This window comes from Balaenoptera ricei, chromosome 17 (assembly GCF_028023285.1).
Source record: "Balaenoptera ricei isolate mBalRic1 chromosome 17, mBalRic1.hap2, whole genome shotgun sequence".
In the NCBI taxonomy this organism is placed as follows: domain Eukaryota; kingdom Metazoa; phylum Chordata; class Mammalia; order Artiodactyla; family Balaenopteridae; genus Balaenoptera; species Balaenoptera ricei.
This window is the reverse complement of record NC_082655.1, coordinates 53,252,473-53,277,177: the sequence shown is the minus strand read 5'-3', so window position 1 is coordinate 53,277,177 and position 24,705 is coordinate 53,252,473. Positions and strand designations below refer to the sequence as shown.

Sequence of the window (24,705 nt, the reverse complement as noted above, 5' to 3'; positions counted from 1 at the left end):
AAAAATTGTTTATGTATTTGTTTGATTTATAAATCAACACATGACCCTGGATTCTTAGTACCATCATTTATTTTGTTGCTCAAGTTGACCCAGATATGGTTACTTAGCCATATTCTCTTGTAATACTTACAATAATACTAAGTCTTAATTTTAAATGGGGGGACAGCTGTGGCTATATCAACATGTGATAGGTTGAAAATATTCTATTAAGTGTGATTTCTTAGTTATCAAGTAAACAGTGTTAATCATATTGAAAATTATAATCTCTAGTCTAATATATGAATAAATTAACTTTTTTGTAGGTTTAAGCTGAATTTTGGGACATGGCCACTGCTTCACCAAGGTCTGATACTAGTAATAATGACAGTGGAAGGTTACAGTTACAGGTAACTGGTAAGTTATTTTCACAGTAATTTAAAATAGTAGTTCCTTGATGAAACTTTCTTTTTAATACCTGATTCAGCAGACTTATTTCATAAGTATATTTTCTTTTAGATTCATGCCATGGTGTATTTGTTGCAATAGGCCTCAAAGCTAGAAACCCTCTAAAAATGTTTTATTTATTCAGTAAGTGTTTATTGAACCTGTGCTGGATGCAGAGAAGCTGTCTCCTGTGGTGGTAGGAGAACCTGTGTATTGGAATAAACACCACTGAGCTGGTCCTTAAATGATTATTAGGATGGACAAGGATGCTAAAAGCCTTTTTTCATCCATTTAAGCTATTCGTTCAATCATTGGGCAAATACTTGTTAAGTGGAATTCTATATATGAAAACACAAGGCCCTAGTACTCCAGGAGCTTACTATATAATGTTGAGACAGGTTTGTTTTGCATGGACAGTTACCATGCAAAGTGATCATTAACTGGATGCAATGAGAACTTGGAGGAAAGTGTCATAGGTCTGCTTGGGATTGGAGATGGCCTATAGATCTAGGAGAATAGGGTAAGAGAAAGACTCACAGAGGGTAACACTTTGACTCTTGTAGGAGGGATCAGAGTTCATCTCAAATTAGATTGGCAGCTAAAAGCATGAGAGAGAGAGGGAACAGCATATGTAAAAGCATGAAAGAGCCTTTTTTTAGGTGACTTCAGATAATTTATTTTAGCTAGTTGGAGTAATGATTCAAGGAGTGGTCCTTAAACCAGCAATTTTACTTGTAGAAATTTATTTTGCGGGTATTTGTATTATTTATTTATGCATATAAATAATGTCCATATATAATGTATGTATATAGTTTTTATATATATAGTTTATATATAAATATCTACAAGATAAATTAGTAGAAGTAACAGAGAGAGTGAGAGAGAGTTTTTAATAGCAAAAGACTGACAGTGGAATTCTAGATAAACAATGACATGAAATAAATGAATACGTGTACCAGTAGGAGCCAAGTTCTAAGATAATATTGTTAAGTGAAAGAGCAAGGTGTGGAATAGTGTGTTTAGTATGTGACCATATGGATGTGAAAAAGGAGGGGTGTTTGTATGTACCTCTATGCTTATAACATTAGAAATAATATTTGCCTTAGGAGGGGCAGGATTGAGCTTAGAATAAGAAGGAGATATACTGTAATTCCCATGGTACTCATTACTGTGAGGTCAGTTGTTTCTAGGAGTTTTCAGTGAACAGAGCTAGGAAATGCTTATTGTCTTAGAAAGCAAAAAACAAATCCTGAGTTCATGCTGATATTTGCAATTCAAAATAATAGCTATAGCCTCTAAGTAACCATTTTCCACTAAAAGGAGAAAAAAGTTATTTTTACTTCATTTGACTTTATATTTCTATCTCTTTTCTCTTAACCTCATAATTTTAATTCTAAATGACATTAACACAGTTACATCTGTTTTATCCTAACGTACACAGAATAGCAATGTTAAAATTACTGAAAGTAACAGGCCCACTCATCACAGTTTTAAGATTTCTTTGTGAGCTTCTCCTCCTTAGGATGTATAGTCAGAGTACCATGTTTCAAAGTAACTTAATTTTCCATTTGGTTATGCCACCAACTGGATTAGTTAGATTCACTGCTTTCAGTTATTTATTTTTTATTTAATTTATCACCATGTAAAGCATTTATACAGTTGTGGAGTCAAAATTATTAAATTAAGGTATATTTGGAGAAGTCTGGCTACTTTATCCCATTCCTCCCCCGTCTCTCCCTTGCCCTTTTGGTAAACATTTTTATTAGTTTTCATTTATCCTTCTATTTCTTCTTTTTGAAAATATAAGCAGATATGCACAGTGTATGTATTCACATCTCTCCTCCCAACCCTGTAGTTCTTAGCACCTAGTTTCTGCACCTTGCTTTTCTTCATTTAACAGTAATATCCTAGAGTAATATCCATAGCAGGGTATTCCATACACCTTTTTATCGCTACACAGCACTCTATTGACTAGATATACCAAAATTAATTCAGCTAGCCCCCTATTGATGGACATTGGGTTCCATCTTTTGTTATTGCAGATAGTGCTATGCTACAGTAAAGAGCTTTGTGCGAATGTCATTTCTTATTTTTGCTCATGTGTCATTAGGATAGAATCCTAGAATGAGATTGCTGGGTCAGAGAGTAAGCACATGTAATAATGTCAATCACAGTTGGTCCCTGAACCGCAGGGTTTATGGGTGCTGACTCCTGTGCAGTTGAAAATCCGTGTATTACTTCACAGTCAGCCCTCAGTATCCATGGTTGCACACCCGTGGATTCAACCAACTGCTGATCGTGTAGTACTGCAGTATGTCCTTATTTTTAAAAAACCTGCGTGTAAGTGGATCCACGCAGTTCAAACCCCTGTTGGTCAAAGGCCAACTATGTTGCCAAGTTCCTCTCCATAGGATCTGTACTATTTCTGTGTTCCCACCAGCTGTCTATGAGAATGCCTGTTTTCCTATAGCCTCATCAGGATATGCTGTCAGGCATGTTGACAGTTAGGTCAGAAGTGGTATCATAAGTGTCATTTTAAATATCATTTCTCTCATTGTAAGTGAGGTTGAGCCACGTTTAAGGGATATTTGTATTTAGTTTTCTGTGAACTGAGAACTTACATGTTTTGAAGCAATTCCCTGGTGATTCTGATGTGTATTGCCCTTAAGAACCAGTTATAAGTGTAATTTCTAATACTTCTGCTTTTGCTCTGCATAAGCTTAGAGCCATATATTTGGTTACAGTGTTGCTTGTGCAGGACCTGTGGCCTGCATATCTGAGGTGTGACTTTCTTCCTGTTCTTTACCTAACGTATGAGTACTTAATTGAAGTAGCAAAGACCTGATCTAGCTGATTTGAGCCAAAAGGCAACTTATAGAGAAGCTATCAGGCAGCTAATAGAATCACCGGAAGTCTAGAGAACCAATTGGAAAATAGATACGGACCAAAGGATGTAATGTAATTAGCCAACATAGTGCCTCCACAGTATTTATCATTTCGCATATCCGTTATTATTCTCCTTTGAAATACAGTGATGCTCTTGGGAAACCAAACTTGGACCTGTGCTAAATGGCACCAGGTTTTAGTGCCTTGCTTTTCCTCTCTTCTCATTTCCTTGCCTTTGCCTTTCTTTCATTTTGTTGATCTAGTTTTTTAAGTTACAAAACACCTTAAAATCCACAATCTTATTGATCTAACAGTACCTTGTGGAATAAATATGTACTCCAGTTTTACCAAGGAAGGAACTGAGAATCAGATTAAATGCCTTCCATTAGTAATAAGAAACCAACCAAGGTCTTAGGTTGTTGTTGCTCCTTTTATTAGGTAACAGTGACCTCTGTATTGATTTTTCTTTATTTTTAAAATTATCAGATAGTACCAGAATTAAGGTCCCCTCTGCTTTTGCAGTCTGGCAGGTCATGGTCTGTAAACTGAGACACTCTATTAGCTTATATATTTTTATTCTTATTTCTGTTCCTAACCCATATCTGATTGGCAGCAACAGACAAGAATAAGAATATTGGTCATGAAAGCAGGAAAACTATAACAGAAAAAAGCCAAAGCGAAAACTACCTACCATAACATGCTATATAATGTGTACTATAGAGAAGTGCCTGTACATAAGGGTTAATAGTACACAGAAGTGTATCATCTTCATTAGTCTAGATTTCAGGCTTTCTACAGGAAAGTGACAGAAACAAAGTGTGCAAGATGGATAAGAAGATAAGATTTGAGATTGAAAAACTAATGGGCTGTTATATGCACATTTATAATTTTTTAACCATAGTGTATTATAGTACCTTAATAGTTTAATTTTTAAATTAAAAAATGTAATGATACGTATCATATATTTTGTATGAGTGTTGTGAATTATGGGTTTATTCTTTTCAAACGCTTCAGCAGTTATGGAATAATCTATCTTTTCCCATTGATTTGAAATGCTACCATTATCATGTACTAACATCTTATTTGTTCTTTTCTTTTCACTTCTGCCCTTATAGCAGTCAGGCTGTTTTAATTATTTCCATTTTACAGTACTTTTAAGAAATACATTGGGGGAGAAATCTATTATTACTTTGCATTTTAAAATATGCCTTTATTACTCTCTAATTTTCTTTACATTTCATTTGAATTTTAGAGTTTTCTTCCCTTCTCCTCTGTCCCCCCCGCCCAAAAAAAAAATCCCAATATTAGTGTTTTCATTTAGATCACTTAAAAATAATGTATTAAAGTGCTCGCTTCAGCAGCACATATACTAAAAAAATTGGAACGATGTAAAGAAGATTAGCATGGCCCCTGCACAAGGATGACATGCAAATTCGTGAAGTGTTCCATATTTTTAGTTTATCAGTTGTAACAAATGTACCACTTTGGTAACGGGGAAGGCTGTGCATATGTGGGAGCAGAGGGTTTATGAAAAATCCCCCTCAATTTTGCTGCCAACCTAAACTGCTCAAAAAATAAAGGTTTAAAGTAAAATGAAAAAAAATAAAAATAAAATGTATTAAATTGGTGATAATTGAAAGCTTTCAGTGTTAAAATTTCCAAATCCAGGAATAATCATGTCATTCCCTTCAAGTTTTTTATGTTCATCAGTAAAGTTTTATAGGTATCTTCATGTATGTACATTTCTTATGTTTATTACTAGATTCTAGGGGGGTGGTATTGTTATGAATGGGGTTGTTAAATTAAATTCTCACATGTGCACAGAGGACTCTCTTTTTCTGATAGATTTCCCATATTTATATAACCTTACAATAGAGGATATTCTGGTATAACACCAAAGGAAACTCATGAAATAGGAAAATAAAATCTATCTTATGTATTGCACTGATTAGAATTCTTATTTGAATTAATGAGGTTATCTTTTGGTTATTTAAAATCATAGTATTCTCGTTATTTATTATATATGCACATTTTTGCCACCACATTATGAATTCCTTGTGAGATTAAAAATTAGCTTTTAAAAATTACTTTCCTTACCCTGCCAGCATCTGGTATTATTGAAGACTGTGCCAATTAAAAATATACAATGGATATATTTTGAATATGTCTGCAATTAACTCAGAAGAGTTAATACTATACAGTAAGTCATAATAGTTATAGAGTAATAGTCACTATTGTTGGGTGCTAGGCATTCATTGATAATAATAGTACTTTGGATCCCTTCACTCACCAATCCTAAGAATCAGGTACTGTTTATTGTTCCCCTATTTTTCAGATGAGAAAATTGAGGGTCAGGGAGGTTCATTGATTTACTTAAAGTCAGACGTCTAGCCAAGTGGCAGAGTTAAAATATGAACCCAGATGTGTCCAACACTTTTTAAGACTATTTTTTTAAGAGCAGCTTTGGAACCACAGCAAAATTGAGAGGAAAGTACAGAGATTTCCAGATATGCCAAACCCCACATATTCACAGCCTCTCCCATTATCAACATCCCTCACCAGAGCGCTACATTCATTACAAGTGATGAACCTACATAGTCACCCTAAGTTCATAGTTTACATTAGGGTTCACACTTGGTGGCGTACATTCTGTGGGTTTGGACAAAAGTATAATGACATGTATCCATCATTATAGTATTATACAAAGTACTTCCACTGCCCAAAAAATCCTCTGTGCTCCATCTATTCATCCCTCACCCATGGTCCCCCAGTCCCTAGCAACCGCTGATCTTTATACTGTCTTCATAGTTTTGCCTTTTCCAAAATGTTATATAATTGGAATCATGCAAGGTACAGCCTTTTCAGATTGGCTTTTTTCACTTAGTACTATGCATTTAAATTTTCTCCATGTCTCTCCATGACTTGATGGCTTATTTCTTTTTAGCAGTGAATGATATTTCATTGTTTGGATATACCAGTCGTTTATCCATTCACCTACTGAAGAACATCTTGGTTACTTAGAAGTTTTGGCAGTTATATAAATAAAACTGCTATAAATATCCACGTGGAGGTTTTTGTGTGGACATAAGTTTTCAAATCCTTTGGGTAAATACCAAGGAGTGCAATTATTGGATCATATGGTAAGCCTATGTTTAGTTTTTAAGAAACCGTCAAACTGTCTTCCGAAGAGGCTGAACCATTTTGCATCCCCACCAGCGATGAATAAGAGTTCCTGTTGCTCCACATCCTCCCCAGCATTTGGTGTGGTCAGTGTTCCAGATTTTGACCATTCTAATAGGTGTGTAATGGTATCTCATTGTGTTTTTAATCTATATTTCCCTGATGACATATGATGTTGAGCTTTTCATATGCTTATCCATATATCTTCTTTGGTGAGGTGTCTGTTAGGGTCTTTGGCCCATGGGGTTGTTTTCTTATTGTTGACTTTTAAGAGTTCTTTGTGTTTTTTGGACAGTAGTTCTTTATCAGATATGTCTTTTGCAAATATTTTCTCCCTGTCTGTGGCTTGCGTTTTCACTCTCTTGACATTGTCTTTCATAGCGCAGAAGTTTTGAATTTTAATGAAGTGCACCTTATCGGATATTTCTTTCATGGATCATGCCTTTGGTGTTGTATCTAAAACGGCATCCATTGCCATACCCAAGGTCATCTAAATTTTCTCCCGTGTCATCTTCTAGTTTTATAGTTTTGTGTTTTGCATTTAGGTCTTGATGCATTTTGAGTTAATTTTTATGAAGGGTATAAGATCTGTGTTTAGATTTTTTTTTTTTTGCATGTGTGGATGTCCAGTTGTTCCAGCACCATTTATTGAAAAGATATCCTGTACTTTTAACACCATCCAATACTGCCTTCCCCTTCTTCCCCTTCTTCTAGTGTGTAGATAAGTCCTGCATATACTGAGGAAATGACTTTTATTTGGAGTGAAGAACTTTGATTGGGGGATTTCTTGGGAGAGGTCTGTGCCTTCTGTCACTTCAGTGGTGTTGAATTTAGCGCAGTTTGGAACAGAGAAGGATGGAAGTGAGTTTTGCCAAGACCCTGATAGTAACACTTCAGACATAACATTGAACACTCTTTGATTGCTTTATGTTGCCAGTACTTAAGTAGAGTATTTCCTTTGAATCTTTTCCTGTTCTTCAAATGTGAATTAAGGACTACTGTATTTCAAATACTCTACTTCTGCTGCAGCATTTTTCATATCATATTTCAGTGATTTATTTGTGTGACTACTGGTTTACATTACTGTTTGCTCGCGGTAGAATGGAAGCTTACATCAGCTTGTTTATGTTCATATTCTTAACATGGGGTACACGTATGGCATGGAGGGGGCTTTCTCCTTTCTCATCTCAGACCCACAGTGTTCACAGGTAGTTGATTATAGATGTGATCTTGATAAGTTCTTATTACTACTTGGTAGTCAGTACTTTGCCCTGAAAGTATGTATTCCCCATTTGAATTAGTAGTTGTAAACATTATTTAAAAATCAAATGCTTAGCCTAAATTAAACAAGTCTTTCTCCAAGTCAGGTAAATTCAGTTTAAAATTCACTTTCTGTAAAGGGTTATGATTAACTTCTAGTGACATTTTGATTTTAAAGCTTTTCTTTGAAAAGGCAGATACCTCCTTTTTTTTGAAATCAACTTTCTAGGAAAAGCATTTTTTAAAAAATTGCCAAAGTTTATGTAATTTCAGATAGGTAAGTTGTGAATTCTACCTGGCAGAGAAATTAATAGGCCAATTGAATCTGAAGACACTTCCCTTTCTCTTGATGCTTGATGCAGTTCAGTATTAAGTTCAAATGGTTGGCAAGGATGTGGAGAAATCAGAACTCTTTTTTTTCTCATTTTTATTTATTTATTTATTTATTTATTTTTGGCTGTGCTGGGTCTTTGTTTCTGTGTGAGGGTTTTCTCCAGTTGCGGCGAGCGTGGGCCACTCTTCATCATGGTGCGCGGACCTCTCACTGCCGCGGCCTCTCTTGTTGCGGAGCACGGGCTCCAGACGTGCAGGCTCAGTAGTTGTGGCTCACGGGCCCAGTTGCTCCGTGGCATGTGGGATCTTCCCAGACCAGGGCTCGAACCCGTGTCCCCTGCACTGGCAGGCAGATTCTCAACCACTGCACCACCAGGGAAGCCCCCTAGAAATCAGAACTCTTATACACTGCTGCTGGGTATGTAAAATGGTACAACCACTGTGGAAAATAGCCTGGCAGTTATTCAACAGAGTTACCATATGACCTAGCAATTCCACTCCTAGATATATGCCAAGAAAATGAAAACATACGTCCACACAAAAACTTGTACGTGAATGTTTATAGCAGTATTATACACAGTAGCCAAAAAGTGGAAACAACCCAAATGTCTATATCAACTGCTGAGTGGATAAATAAAAAGTGGTATGCCTATACAGTGGAATATTATTTGTCAATAAAATGATTGAAAATACTGATACATACTACAACATGGATGAACTTTGAAAGTATGCGAAGTGAAAGAAGCCAGTCACAAAAGACCATTTCATTGATATGAAATGTCCAGAATAGGCAAATCTATAGAGACAGAGTAGGTTAGTAGTTGCCTAGGGCTGGTGGGGAGGAGGTGGGATGGAATAGGAAGGTGACTGCTTAACGATATGGGGTTTCTTTTGGGGGTAATGAGTATGTTTTAAAATTGCTTGTGGTGATGGTTGCACAACTCTGTGAATATATTAAAACTATTGTGCAGTTTAAATGGGTGAATTATATGCTATGTGAATTATTTCAATAAAACTGTTAAAGTCAGATGGTTCTCAGGCATTAACAGTAGCCCTTTTATATTGTTTCTTCATCCTGCCAATGAAAAGAGTTTGAGTTGCGCAAGACGCACAATTCCATTTTTATTGATTTATACTACTTTGTGGCTAAATAAATTCACTAGTGATTATCATGTTTCTGTTAGTTTCTAGTGCCAAACTAAAAAGAAAAAAGAACTGGTTTGGAACAGCAATATATACAGAAGTAGTTGTAGATGGAGAAAGTAAGAAAACAGCAAAATCCAGTAGTTCTTCTAATCCAAAATGGGATGAACAGCTAACTGTGTAAGTATCTGGTATATAAAGAATGCAAAATTTTCAAAAGAGAGTGTGCTTCTTGGAATGTTTTTCTTTTGGTGGTGTTTTTTTGGGTTTTTTTGGTAAGATGACTTCAGAGTAAGGAATGCTATTTTTTAGTGTGACTAGACAATTTTAAGTATGAAAAAAATTTTGGTTTATTTTATTTTATTTAGAAATGAAGCATTAATAGTCCTTGTTTTTGCTTTACAAACTAATGTTTTCCATATAGCGATATTTTTTCTTATTGTCTTATAAAAATAAATAGGGCAGAAAATCATTTGCCATTTCTGAAATATAATGTTATAAATTTGTGTATAGTAAAAGTGTTATAACCAATGCAGTCAACTGTCTTAAATCTTTAGGTATTAGTTCGGGTAGAAATTGTGTTATTTTGAAGTCTTAATAAGACTTAAGATGTATTGCTGGTGTTTTGATTTGTTAATTACAAAAACTTTTAATCTGGGTATTAAAGTCCTAATGTACTTGAAAATAAATATTTTATTTATAATTCAGGTAGTTTACTGTTTCATGTAATATTTTTTCCTCAAATAAACTGGATTCATGGCTTTTTCAAAATTATTGAAGTAAATCGTACTCTCCTGTATATTTGTTATAATTTTACCCTTACAGAAATGTGACCCCACAGACTACATTGGAATTTCGAGTTTGGAGTCATCACACTTTAAAAGCAGATGCTTTGTTAGGAAGAGCAACAGTAGATTTGAAACAAGCTCTGTTAATACACAATAGAAAATGTAAGTTTTTTGTTCTAGTCTTTGTTTCTTTAAAAGTTTATTTTAGACACTTTGAAAATATTCTGAAGTCCAAAAGCAAAAAAAAAAAAAGTTTTGTATTTATAAAGGAGTACTTCATTTATTGCCTATGATTGCTTTTAAGTTTATAGCATTATATGAAATAGGAAATATTTACCCTGGCATTTCTCTATCCAACAAATTTATACAAAATAATCCCAGTCATCCATGAGTATGCCCGGTTATCAGTGACCATCAGTGATTTATTGTATACTTAAAGACTTGAAAAACAATGATCATTATCTGAAGCTACTCTACTTTGTTTCTTGGCTGATAACAATTTTGTTTGTACAAAATAAATTCTAACTCTTAAATTTTCTTTTTTCATTATCTAACTAGTTCATTTTAGAAAATATGGAGAATATAGAAAATCACAGAGGAATATAAAAATTATCTGTAATTTTTACTATCCAAGGATAACCATTCCTAATAATTTGGTCTCTCATTCATAGACGTAAATTTTTTTTTCTTCTTTGTATCTACTGGTTTATCCTCTTCTTTTTTTCATTTAAAAATATAATATGAGCGTTATATGTTTCCATCATATTAAATTTTTCTAGTGTGAGGATTCTTAAAGTAGTTTAAGCTTCAATTATTTGTAAACTTCCTATCATGGTATGCAAAAACTTGGGGATATATACATGTATTTTTGATTCTGAGGAGAGAGTTCATTGCTTTTATCAAATTCTCAAAATACTGTGTGATCCAAAGAATTTTAAAAACTGGACTCCTAGTTTATGATTTAACTAATTTATTATTTGATATTTAGGAGGTTTCTAATAGTTCACTCAAACTAATACCACTCTAAATCTTTATGTTCATCTTATTTCCTTAGAAATTTTCTTACTCCTAACAGATGTGCTAGGTTAAGGGTTAAAATGCTAATTTTTAAGATAAGTTAATTTTTTTAAAGTTTTTTCTGTTTTTAACAAAAAAAATTCATGTGTAACTGAAAAATCTGTTTTTGATGTAGTTTTTGGACATAAAGAGTTATGAGTCAAGAAAATGTAAAAGCCACACTAGTTTTTATGTACAGTGATTTTTTTTTTTTTTAAATATTCTTTTAAGCATTGAAAGTTTAATTCCCTGCTATGTCATGGCTTTTGGTCATTGAATTCATCTTGGTTACAGAAATAAGTAGTAGGTCTTGTAAGCATACAGTACCTTGCTCGGTCTGATGGTGGCTAGATTTGTACTTTTTTCCGGGCTCTATGACATTATTGGTATAAATATGTCATACCTCAGTTAACCTACGTTATTTCAGAACTGAGTATTTGGTTTCAACTATTTATATGCTATTTCTGCTCTGGATTAAGCTTTTGCATGGGACCTCTTTTCTAGTACAAAAGTTATTTCTCGTAACCTCACAACCCAGAGATAATGAGTGCTAACATTTTGATGAATTTTTGTCTACATGTGTATGTGTGATAATAATCTAGATCATACTCGATTTCATGTATTCATTTCATCATACTTGATGACCACGTTTCATGTTCTTCTTAGCTCTCAATGTTATATCATGTGCATTTCTCTGTGTAATTCAGTGGTATTCTTTGAAAGCTAATTTAATAGTTTCATAATATTTTGTCACAAACTGTAATTTTTAAACCATGCTCCTACTGTTGCCATTTACTGTTTCCAAATCTGTTATATTAGACTGTACTGAGCCTTCTTGTAAAGATTATAATTACTCTCTATATAAAGATTTTAATATTTATCTGCCAAAGTAATTTTGTAGGAAGGTTGTAATGTCTGTATACTTGGAAATGAAACTCTTATAAATTGTATAAACTTAAAGCTATCTCTCTTGATTTAATTGAGCAGAATATGCTCAGAGGAAAAATAAAATTTTATAAACATTTGTGCATGTCTGAAGTCAGTGGCTTCAGAAATTGTAGTAGCAGCATCTTATACACCCTAGGCAGTCAGTAATTTTTTTTTTTTCTTTTTTTGAAAATTGAAAAGTGTATTAGTTTTCCAGGGCTGCCATACCAAAATACCACAGACTGGGTCGCCTAAACCAGGGGTCCCCAACCCCTGGGCCACGGACCAGTAGCGGTCCGTGGCCTCTTAGGAACCCGGCCTCACAGCAGGAGGTGAGTGGCGGCGGACGAGCTAGCGGAGCTTCATCTGCTGTTCCCCGTGGCTCGCATTACCGCCTGAACCATTCCCCCACCCCCACCCCACCCCCCAAGTCCGTGGAAGAATTGTCCTCCATGGAACTGGTCCCTGGTGCCAGAAAGGTTGGGGACCGCTGGCCTAAACAACAGAAATGTACTTTCTCACAGTTCTGGAAGCCTGAAGTCTGAGATCAAGGTGTTGACAGGGTTGGTTTCTTCAGAAGACTCTCTTCTTTGCTTGTAGATAGCCATCTTTGCCTTATATCATCACATGGTCTTCCCTGTGTGTGTGTGTATCCCTGTCCAAATTTCCTTTTCTTAAAAGGACACCAGTCATATTGGATTAGGGCTACCGTGATGACCTCGTTTTAATTATCTCTTTAAAGATCGTGTTTCCAAATAAAGTCACCTTCTGAGGTACTAGAGGTTAGGACTTAAACATATGAATGGGATGGCATTGGGGGGTACACAATTCAGCCTATAACAAAAGGGAAGTAAATTAATTTCAAAAATTTAAAGCTGTGATAGAATAATAGTGCTTTAAAGGCAGACTTAAATGCCTATGGGCATTAATCCCATAGGATTATGGCCATGACAAAAGCCATGACAATTTATTTATTGATTAAATAAATTAATCTAAGTGAATTGCTGAAGCAAGAAGTAATTGCAGTTTTGACTAGAGCACAGGTTTTCTTATTCTTAGTTGCTTAATTTTGAATAGAAGTAATGGGAAGTTAACATCGTTCTAGACAACCTGTAGAATTTATAAATGTACTCATAATTGATAAAGTCCTTGGTTGTCTTTGATTCAGCCTCTTGGTTTAGCACTTGGACATGTCCCTCTTCAAATTTATGAGGCTAATTTCTTCCTATACTCAGGGCCTTGACATTTTTTTCTCATAAGTTCATGTTTTTATGTATCCCTTCTCCTGATATATTTGGGGTGAGGGCAGAGGATTAATTCATTTGAATAGGCTTTTTTTTTTCTGAATATATTTACTTTCAGCCTTCATGGTATAGTATGAATTGTTACAGTCATCCGTAACCTTAAATAAAATTCTCAACTAATCCAACATAAAACCATCTGTATTTTCCCAGTAAAAATCCAGCTGCAGCTTACTAGGGAAGTTCTTTCACTTCTTCACATTTAAATCCTAGCGAGCCTTCGAGTCCTTAACCTTCATTTGTTTTGTGTAATAAGCCTAGTTGGATGGCGTCCAAACCCATGCAATCCTCTGATACATTGTCTCAGAACTTCTGTGGATTTAACTCATCATTTGCACCTCAGCCTTTAGTAAGTTATGTGTTTGGATCACTTGAACACTGTTCTAAATTATGGAAATTATTTCGTTGGCTTTGCAGAAATATGTGGTATTTTTAGCTCTTTTTCTTTATGTCAGTAGCATTAGATACTGATATATGAGGTATATTTCTTCCTGTCAAACCTACTGTTTCTTAAGTTGCAAAGGAAAAATCCTTCTGTTGTCAAAGAAAAAGCCAAACACTAGTGGTAAGGACATATTTTAATCAGTAATATACTTTTGCAATAAGGAAGAGGGTCCAGCTTGATCTGATCTCGGCTTCAGTTTATACAGAGGTAATTGGGCCTTTCAAAGGAAGAATGAGGGAGTAGAAAGAGGGGTGAGTGGAAGCTAAGTGGAGTTAGGGAAGTGAAAAATGACAAGAGTTGATCAGTGTGAATGCAGTTAGGCCAGCTTTCTCTATTATTTAGAATTTTATTCTCCCACAGAGACTAAGACTGACTAAGACCCATCCTTCCTGGTGATTACATTTCAGATGAATAACTTTCAGGTCCCTGAGTAGGAGACACATATACATCTTAAAGGGACAGAGGAAGGATCCACCATTATAAGCCGTTTTAATAAATGCTTTGAGAAAGGGTGGCCTGTCACAGGTGTTGCCTTGAGCAAACAGTAAATTCTTTCAAGGCAGGCTAGGGTCTCCTTGAGTTGTTAGAAGTCTTTTAACTTTGGGGAAAGTAGGGTGGATAAAATCTTTTGTGCTGAGAGTTTGCAGTTTTTATGGGCCAAGGTTGAGGCCTAGTGGAGAAGGTGGCTCAGAGGAGCCTGAATTGAATTTGGGCCAGGAGAAAATCTTTGTCATCACATTCATGCGTGAACAGTGTAAGAGCAGTGTAGCTAATTCCAAGGTTGAAGTGAATACAGAACTTCACTTTATATTTCAATTTTGAAACTGACAGAGCCACTTTAAACACTCCAGAGAGGAGTCAGATGGCTGCCTTTCAAACACTGGCATTACACTGTTTTTTTTTATTTTTTTTCATTTTTTTATGGTGTTAGTAGCTTTTGTCAACAAAAGTATTTTGAAATCCATTAAAATCACTTCAAATTGAATTATGTCCAAAATGATTTACAGTGAAAATTATCTCTTTACATTAAATGGTAGGGAAACAGAGCAGAGAAATGTGTCATTTATGATAGAAGACAGAGCATAGTCAAATTTAAGTTTATTAAAGCAGTTGCCTTTAGCCTTATTTACTTAGTCAATACTAGTTATTTGTTTAGTTTACTAAAAGTCTTAAGTTCTCTTTTTAAAATTCACTGAGCATCGGCACAAACTAAGATATTTTAAGCCAAGGTTTTGAACAAACAGTTTTTTCATTACTGGTGATAAATGCATTTCTGTTCTTTAGAAAGATTTTTAGGATTGAAATTACTAGGTGAAAGGGAATGAACAGTTTTAAGCCTCTAGCTATGCACAGTTGTCTAGTTGCTTTCCTGAAAAGTTATAATAATTTGTACACAAAATGTAGCATCTGAGAGTGCCCATTTGGAAATATACGCCCCACTAATAGATAAAAAAAAAATGTATATTTTTCTTACCAGAGTATTTCTTTAACTATTAATAAAGTCAGATGTTTATTGATCATTCATATTTCATCGTTTGTGATTGTCATGTTCTTTGTACATTTTTTATTGATTTCTTTTTTTTCTCACTGATTTATAAAAGCTCTTAGTTTTTTCTCCCAATCATTTGCCTCTATTTTTTGTCCCCAGTTTTGATTTATAGAAGTTTAATATTATTTCAGTCATTAAAGTTTATTCATTTTCCATTGTTATTATGCTCAAAGAATCCTTTCCAGTCCTTATACTTAATAGTTATCTATTTTCTTCTACATTTTTTACTTTATTTTTACTTTAATTTCTTTTATAAATTCTGAAATTTATTTTGTTACATGATAGAAGATGGGAACCTAACACATTGACTCATAGTATGATATAATGGAAAGACTTAGGATTCAGAAGACCTAGTTATTCTTGGGATTGTTACTTACAAGCTTTTGTAACCTAATGTACTCGTTCTTTTCTAAAATTCTGTTATAATCATATTTATGTGTATGTTTGCCAGCCTCCAAAGTGACCCTTATACATTCCTACCTTCTGCTATTTGGTACATTTGTGTAGTCCCCTCCCACATTGAAACAGAGATGGTCTGTGTGACCAACAGAATATGCAGAAGTAATGGTATATGACCTCCAAGACTTGGTCAGTGAAGACATTTCAGCTTTTGCCCTGGGCTCTTAGATTACTCACTCCAGGAAGAAAGTCTCCGCCGTGAAGACTCTCGACAGGTCTGTAGAGGGGCCCAAGTGGAGAGGAAATGAGGCTTCTTCTCAGCAGTCAATCCCAATTTGTCAACTCTGTGTACGAGCCACCCTTTAGGCAGATTTTTCTACCCCTCGCAAATTCCTGGCCCACAGAAACTGTGAGCAGTATTAAGTAGCTATTGTTATTTTAAGTGACTGAATTTTAGGATAATTTGTTACTTAGCAGTAGATAATACTGTGTGCAAGAAAAAAATAGCTTCAGAATGTGATTCTGAGTTAAATCTAATTCTGTAAAATGCCTTGAAAACCAAGATTTTTGAAGATCTCTTGTTTTCTGTGGGGACAGAAAGAGTGTGTGTTTTTGACAAGTCCATGATGAAAGAATAAATTGTCTAGTCATATATGTAGCTTCCTAGAAACTCAGGTTCAGATTGTTCTTTTCCCCAGTTAAAACTAAGGAAGAATGTCCAGGCGGTAGGAAATAATCAGCTACTGCCTTGTAAGTTTCCTGAGGATGGCTCTATCTTAATAGTTTATTTTAAATTTTATTAAGCACCTACCTTCTGTCAGATACTGAGGATACATCACTGAATTAGCTGAATAAGATCTCTGCTCTATTGGAGACTTCAGTTTAGTTGGGGAGATGGACCCCGCTGCCCCCCACCCCCCGGTTCTGGTGGTAAGTCCATTGAAGGAAATAAGTGGAGCAATGGTAGGGAGGAGGTCTACTTTAGGCTGGTCAGGGTTTATCCTGCTTTCCCAGAGTGCACTATCTGGCACACACTAGGCAATCACATATTGAATGGATGAATATGTCTGAGTTGGCTTGTTTATACTGTAATAAAATAATACCCTCATATTCCAGCCCCCCCCCCCCCAACACACACGTAGAGAGAATTATTTATGTGATAGTCCTCCCAATTTTATGACTCAGAAATGTTATATCTCAATCTTCCATGTTATAATTGTGAAAGGCTAGATGTTGTGAACAACCTCCCACTGCAGAAGTTAGGTCCTGGATAGGATGAGTTTCTGTGTCATTGATGAGTTTTGCAAAGAGGCAGGAGTGGTCTCCAAGGGCCCCCTTCTTCCAAAAAAAAAAAAAAAAAGACGAAGAAAACCTTATGAACTAGAGTTAGATTAGTGGATGATGCTGATAGCACTTTTGGTTGACAGCCAGCTAGGGAAGCTGAGCTTAGACTCCTGTAGTCTTGACTCTTGGGGTGCCCTCACACCACTGAAAGAATAAGAAACCGGCCCCGCCTTTACTAAAGCCCAAAGATTACCCTTAGATTAATATCAGAAAATGAACTCACCATCAAAGATTACAAATTATAAGAAGCCACCCATAAGCAGAGGTTGGCAAACATTTTCTGTAAAGGACCAGATGGTAAATATTTAGGCTTTGCAGGTCATATAATCTCTGTTGCACCTATTCGACTCTTCCATTGTAGTTGGAAAGCAGCCATAGAAAATATGTACATGAATGAGCATGGCTGTGTTCAAATAAAACAGTATTTACAAAAACAGGTAATGGGCCAGATTTGGCCTATGGTCTATAGTTTGCTGGCCCCTGGATTCATTGTTATCCAAAGCAGGATGATAAAGAGGAAGTCATGCTTTCATCAAAGTGAAATGCATGACACCAAAGACAAAAAAAAGCAGCTATGGGTAAAAACAGGTCATTTGCAAAGATTTATAAATCAGGCTTACATAATTAGCAGTAATAGGATAAGATGGTGGAAAAATATCTTCAAAGAGTTGAGAGATCATTATCAATACGGAGTTGGCATGCCCAACAAATCTTTCAGGATGAGACTCCAAACATTTACAGATTTTTAAAAATGAGAGAATTTACCACCAAGAGACCTACTTTAAAGTGATTTTGAAAGACTATTTTTTTTTTAAAATTTTTACTGGAGTATGGTTGATCTACCATGTAGTGTTAGTTTCAGGTGTACAGCAAAGTGAATACATATATCCACTCTTTTTTAGATTCTTTTCCCATATAGGCTATTCTTTAAGAATCTACTCAAAGCCTATTGAGTAAAAAGCTATTCTTTAAGAATCTACTCAAATAGCTAAATATTTTAGGAATGAGAGCTAGACCTCCAAATTCTAGATACTTTAAATAGAGAAAGGTGACAAAAATGAAATAGAATGAAATAGAATGGTGGTCAATATAGTTTTCTTCAGACATAGATTATTAGAATCTAGATAAAACTGAAATTCATGCTTTTGTAGGGTTGGGTTTTTTTTTTTTTTGGTACTTTAATATTAATATTTCCTCTAGTTTCTCTGTTTTTATTAATGTTGATTTTGTGATGTGGAGTGGAAATGAGGTTTATGGTGGTGAAAATGATTGGGGTAGGTCTTCTACAAGGTTTTCTTTATTACATGGTTCTTAAATTTTTTGCAAAGAATTCCTGTCTAATGGCTAGTTGTTACAGATTTTTTTTTTTTTGTCTTGTATTTTCTGTACTTGGGTAATTAGTCGATATGTTTGTGCTAGACATTTGGTAAATGGAAAAAAAAACCCAACAAATTTGTTAAATATAGGAGGGACCAAAGTCAAGGACATAATCTAAGAAGAAATATGTTTCATGATTTCAGAAGTGAAGATCAGACTGAAGTAACTGGCCTCATTTTGGATAATAATGGAATCACTAATACTTTTGATATGTATTCTGTGGGATAGGAGAAGTTGAAGCAAAATGACTTTGAGTTTAAGTAAGAATTAGATATCCTAATAATAGGAAGAAATATTTGGCCTTATATGAAAAAGAAATAATAAACTATTACCATTTATTGAGCACTTACTGTGTGTCAGATGTGGTGCTAAGAACTTTCTCTGTGACTTTGCATTTGGACCTTATGACAGTTCCTTTAGTTTGTTGCTTCTGTTATCTCCATTTTGTAATGAGGAAACTGAGGCTTTAAGTAGCTTGACTACTTACTCAAATACAGCTAGAAGTTCCTGAGCTGGAATTAAGAACCAAACCCCCTGACTCTCCTGCAGAAATTTTGCCTTAACCACAAGTCTTACGTGGTACCTTGGGCCAAAGAGCAAGTTTAGGCAATTGCTGAGCTTATTATCTAGATATATTTGTATATTCTCAGAGGTTTATACTGTGCAAAGGGACAATGAAAGATGATCTTGAAAGTATGTGGTAGAGGGAAGGAGTTATTCAACTAGGTGAGAAAGGAAGTGATTCTGGTGTAGTGTAGAAGGGCCTATAGATAAAAACGCAAATAATTCTTTCCACATGTAGCCGTCAAGCACTGAATTAGAGTAATTCTTGATATGTAGTTTTGATTTCTAAAATGTATTTTTGTATATAACAAAGGTGTTTAAATTAGGTTTGTGTTTTTTTCCCCCTAGTGGAAAGAGTGAAAGAACAATTAAAACTTTCCTTGGAAACCAAGAATGGTGTTGTGCAAACTGGTGAATTAACTGTTGTGCTTGATGGACTGGTGATTGAGCAAGAAAATAGAACAAACTGCAGCTCATCTCCAACCAGTAAGCTAATAACTTCATGTGTTTTCAAAATTTGAAGGAAAAAAGAAAACAGCAAGAAGTATATAAAAACCTAGTGTCTTTCTTTTCTGTCATTCAGGGGAAATACAGCAAAATGGTGATGCCTTACATGAAAATGGAGACCCTTCGGCAAGGACAACCACCAGGTAGAATGTTTTATTTTAGTATTTGTGACAAAGTAATGTAACATTTCCCACATATGAAGTTTTTAACCTTAGTTTAGAGTTTGCCATAGAATTTAAAAGCTTATATCTAAGCATATCATTTGGTTGAATTCTTATCAAAGTAGTTTTTAGAAAAATAACAGCTTTAATGAGATAATACACATATCATAAGAATAACATGTATATTTCAGTGGTTTTTAGGTTAACAGAGTTGGGTAACCATCACTGCTGTCTAATTTCAGAACATTCTTACCATCTTCAAAAAGAAACTCTGTACACATGAGCATTCTCTCTCCATCCCTCTTTCCTCCCAGCTCCTGGCAGCCACTAATCTTCTGTCTCAGTGGATTTGCCTGTTCTGGCCATTTCTTGTAAATGGTATCATATAATATATGATCTTCTGTTACTGGCTTCTTTTACTTAGCATAAGGTTCATCCATGTTGTAGCAGGTGTCAGAACTTCATTCTTTTTTATTGGAAATGGCTTTTAAAAATCTGTATTTAGGCATATTTTATCAGTAAATAGAGTCAGATAATGTGGGAAAATGGTTATCTTATTGCTGTCTGAATTGGCAGCTTCCTGTAATCACTAGAAGATAGATGGTGCACAGATTGCGGTCTCCCCTCAGAGATCATCCTGCCATCTCTGTGATTCCCATACGTTCACGTTTGATGACAGTTAATAGAGACTTTCTGTTTGAAATAATTTGTATTAGAATAAAAGCATGTTAAAGCTCAAATATAGTGGAATGAACACCTGAAAATATGAAAACATATTGCTGTGAAATTGACTTGTTGCATTTGAAAAAGCATGCCGGTATATGACAAAGTGTGACTTTTATTAATCTACAGTTACTAATATTACTCCTAAATTGCCATTAAATGATTTTCATAGAGCACTTGAACAGATCAGTATGTCTTCTGAATATATATTTGGCTTAAATTTATTCAGTATCCACATTATAATTTACACTGAGAAAATTCAGGACTGAAAAGGTACAACAGGTAGATTAAAATGCATTAGCGTGTGTGCATGTATATGTATGTACATATATATATCTGTTCTTAATAATTTTTGAAATACAATTTTAGATGGGTAAAGGAGCTTGAATCACTACCAACCTAAAACCTAATATTGTTTATTATATAGTAACACATTCTGAATCAAAGATTAGTTCTACAGCACCAGGAGAACTTGAGTTGGGTTCTTTTACTTGGACTGCCAGATCACTGATCCTTGCTGTGTGGCTTGGGAGGGGTGTACAAATCAGAATCACTTGGGAAATTTTTCAAAACTTTACCTGCCTGAAGTTCCTCAACACATCTCATTCCAAATATATAAGTGACAAGGGAAAGTATCGTTTATCGTCCAGATACTTACTGAGTGCCTGTTTGGTGCCAGACACTAGTCCAGGCACTAAGGATACAGTCCTGTTCCTGTGAAATTTTCATTCTGGTGGGATAGAGGTAGTTAGTAAACAAGTGAAGAAATAAATTAGCTAATTGGAGATAGTGGTAAGAACTATGAAGTCATTGAAACACAGGACAGGGTGACAGGAATGTAAAGGAGCCTGTTTTAAAGAGAAATGTCAGGGGGATCATCTCTGAGGAAGTGCCATTCGAGCTAAAATTAAAAGGCCAAAAATGTACCATCCATGGAGAGATTTCAGGGAAGAGCATTCCAGACAGAGGAAATAACAAGTAAAAAGACCCTATTTCTAGTTAATTTATGCTCTGCAGACTCTTCTAACTCTAGAATATATTTAACCTTTCTTTGATAATCTTCTAAGTCATTATAATTTTACTCCCTGTATCTAATAATTTATAATAAACATTTGAAGACTTTTCAGCATGATTTTCGTATAAAATTGATTTACTAGTATATCTGCTGCAAGGTGGGCAAGGAAGAACTTGGAGAGAAATAGATCAGAGAGATAGATTGGGTGGGACAACTGAGATGTGATCTGATTTATATTTTTTAAAAATTTAAGGCTGCTCTCTGGAGAAGAGATACAGGGTGACCTGTGTATATGGAAAAGCTCTCTTGGTCACTTACATGGTATCGCCTAACTCCCTGCCAAAATGTTTGATTTTGTAGCTGTAGATATATTTATTTATTTATTTGCAGTAATGAATACACTGTAAATTCTTCTAACTCTGGGATATAATATCTAGCTTTTTCTGATCATCATGTACTCATTATTTTAGTGCTGGTACATAATAACTTGTGATCAATTTTTTAAGAATTTTTTGATCTTTCAGTATTCAATAAAATTCCAATAAACAGTTTGGAATTGATTTTTATAAGTTTCATGACCTTTTTGAAAATACTTTCAGAGCATTTTAAAATAAATATTAATATTCTTAAGACCATTTAAGTCTATTTAAAACTATTTAAAATGTACAAATTGAACATTGGTTTGAGGGACTGAATTCATTTTGACTTAGTGTATTTGTATATCTCAATATATTGATACATTTATCTGACAGTGTGGATACATTAGAACTGAAAGTAATTTAAACTTTAATATAGCAAAGTATGTAATAAAATGTAAAAAATAACCTGTTAAAAAAGTAATCAGGGTATCTTTTGTTCATTACTCTTTATACCTATCATTTTGCTTCAGTGTTAAGAACTTGGTAAATATTTCTTAGGCAACTTCTGATGAAAAGTTATTTAATTGTGGACTTCCCTGGTGGCACAGTGGTTGGGAGTCTGCCCGCCAATGCAGGGGACATAGGTTTGAGCTCTGGTCCAGGAAGATCTCACATGCCGCAGAGCAACTAAGCCCATGCACCACAACTACTGAAGCCCGTGTGCCTCGAGCCCATGCTCCGCAACAAGAGAAGCCACCGCAACGAGGAGCCTGTGCACTGCAACGAAGAATAGCCCCCGCTCGCCGCAACTAGAGACAGCCCGCGCGCAGCAATGAAAACCCAACATGGCCAAAAATAAATAAATAAATAAGTTATTTAATTGTACTTAATTCATTGAAGTAAGGCTTCTTTTCTTTTTTTTTTATAGGTTGGCTACTGAAGGTACTAATGGAATAGATAATCACGTACCTACAAACACTGTAGTACAAAACTCATGCTGTTCATATGTAGTTAATGGAGACAACACACCTTCATCTCCATCTCAGGTTGCTGCCAGACCCAAAAACACACCAGCTCCAAAACCACTCACATCTGAGCCTGCCAATGACACTGGTAAGCATGGCTACTTATGACACATTGTTTAAATGAAAACTAAATTAAATTTTATGTATCTATACCTGTACTTTTCTTATCGTACAATCTTTCTTAATCTTCAGTTTTATAAAAGGAACGGGAAGATTACAATACCTGAGATTTTTTTCTAGTAATTTGAATTTTTCTAGATTATTTAGGAAGATATTCCAAAAATGTATTAGTTTAGAAATAACCACACATTTCACTAAGCAAGTACTTACTTGATAGCTAGATTCTTAGGCTGTATGCTATAAAAAATACTATTTAATTCATAATATAGAATATATTTCTAAAAGAACTTGAGGGAATTCATTGATTTGTTAGTAATGAATGGTTCCTTTAACCTGTCTTTTACCATACAAATATTTACTTCTTGGCACGTAACTTAGTAGTAAAATGTACTGTGAGCTGATATAACTCTCCAAAAGTTTTATATTTTCTAAGAGTAACTGTTATTCTATTATAGGACTGCCTAAGGAAGATTCTTTTCTATAATCGTGTCTTTCAATGGATTCAGCTGTAATATTCATAAATCATTTTTTTGTTTGATCTTTATAAATTAACTCAGATGAATTTCTTGAAACTCAAATCTTAGGACTTGCTTCAGATTACTAGCATATGTCTTGGGGCTAGAGTTGGAATCCTATTCTTTTCATTCCAGAGCCTATATTCTTTCCTTCGTCTATTTATGGGAAAGTATTAAAAAGTAGAAACATGTACGGAAGTAATTTAGTAATTAAATGAAAATAGATGGGTTTATAGATAAGACTATTGTATATTTATACCCAAGATTGGGGGGATATTTACCATGCATTTTGTGAGTTTTTTGTAAACGTGGGAACTGACATGAATGGTTTTTTAAAAATTTAATTTGTTTGTTAATGCTGCCCTTTTTTAAAAAAGATAGACTTAAAGATCCTAAGTACCCACAATAAGTAGACTTATTAGTCATTAATTTAAGGTGTCTGGAAAATGCAGAGAAGATAAACACAGATAACCAGGGTGAAATTAGTGAGCAGAATGCATTTATTTTCTGATTCTGGTATCCTTTCTAGTAAGAACATTTGCCTCAGATTTATTAGCAGAAGGGAAAAGGAAACATTTTATATTATTCAGAATTGTCTCTAAATTAAGAACAGACCAGTTAAAATAGCTCCTATTGGGAATTTCCTGGCAGTCCAGTGGTTAGGATTCGGTGCTCTCACTGACGGGGCCCTATTTGATCTCTGGTCGGGGAACTAAGATCCCACAAGCCTCGCGGCCAAGAAAAACCAAAAAGCAAACAAAAAAAACAGCTCCTATTCCTGATATTCTATCTTTTATGAATCTATATGAAAAGGTACCATAATGTGACCAACATCCTCACTAATTCCAAGAGAGTAAATACAATAGTGAGTTTCCTAGAACTCTGACTTATATTATCTCTCCTAAATTAAATTTATAGTTTTAAAAAATAGTCTGGGAAAAGTCCCTATGGGAAGGACAAATAATTTATTTTTTTAAAATATCACACATAGAAAAATGGCTTATCTGAGTACCAGAGTTCTTAACAATGAAACATAAGTCCAGTGCTTTTAGCCTATGGATTTTTAGGTTATCAAATAATTACCCATACCAAAAAGCACACACACACACACACACACACACAAACTAGTTATCTACCCATAAATAAATTTACATTATAAGCATTGTAACTTCCTTGACAACACTCCATAGAGCTGTAAAAAATAAAAATAATACCCTTATGTGACCAGGCTTGATTTGTTACATGGGATTATCATTGGATTCAGAATGGTAGATCCAATTCCATTATTTCTGGAAGTAATTAGAT

At 34.8% G+C, this 24,705-nt stretch overlaps 1 protein-coding gene and 1 non-coding gene across 2 annotated transcripts in view; both read left to right on the top strand.

Annotated features, from left to right (window-relative positions):
- The window catches only part of WWP1 (WW domain containing E3 ubiquitin protein ligase 1), a 107,467-nt gene that overhangs the window by 33,307 nt on the left and 49,455 nt on the right, over nucleotides 1-24,705 (top strand). Inside the window, exons 3-8 of the mRNA XM_059901670.1 lie at nucleotides 303-393; nucleotides 9,267-9,405; nucleotides 10,051-10,175; nucleotides 19,324-19,461; nucleotides 19,559-19,625; nucleotides 22,669-22,853. Of these exons, the coding sequence (XP_059757653.1) occupies nucleotides 324-393; nucleotides 9,267-9,405; nucleotides 10,051-10,175; nucleotides 19,324-19,461; nucleotides 19,559-19,625; nucleotides 22,669-22,853 (724 nt within the window). The 5' untranslated portion in view covers nucleotides 303-323. The remainder of the gene's footprint in view (nucleotides 1-302; nucleotides 394-9,266; nucleotides 9,406-10,050; nucleotides 10,176-19,323; nucleotides 19,462-19,558; nucleotides 19,626-22,668; nucleotides 22,854-24,705) is intronic.
- Nucleotides 4,655-4,764, top strand: LOC132352141 (U6 spliceosomal RNA). Its single transcript, XR_009498608.1, has one exon. It is a non-coding gene; the product is annotated as a U6 spliceosomal RNA (small nuclear RNA).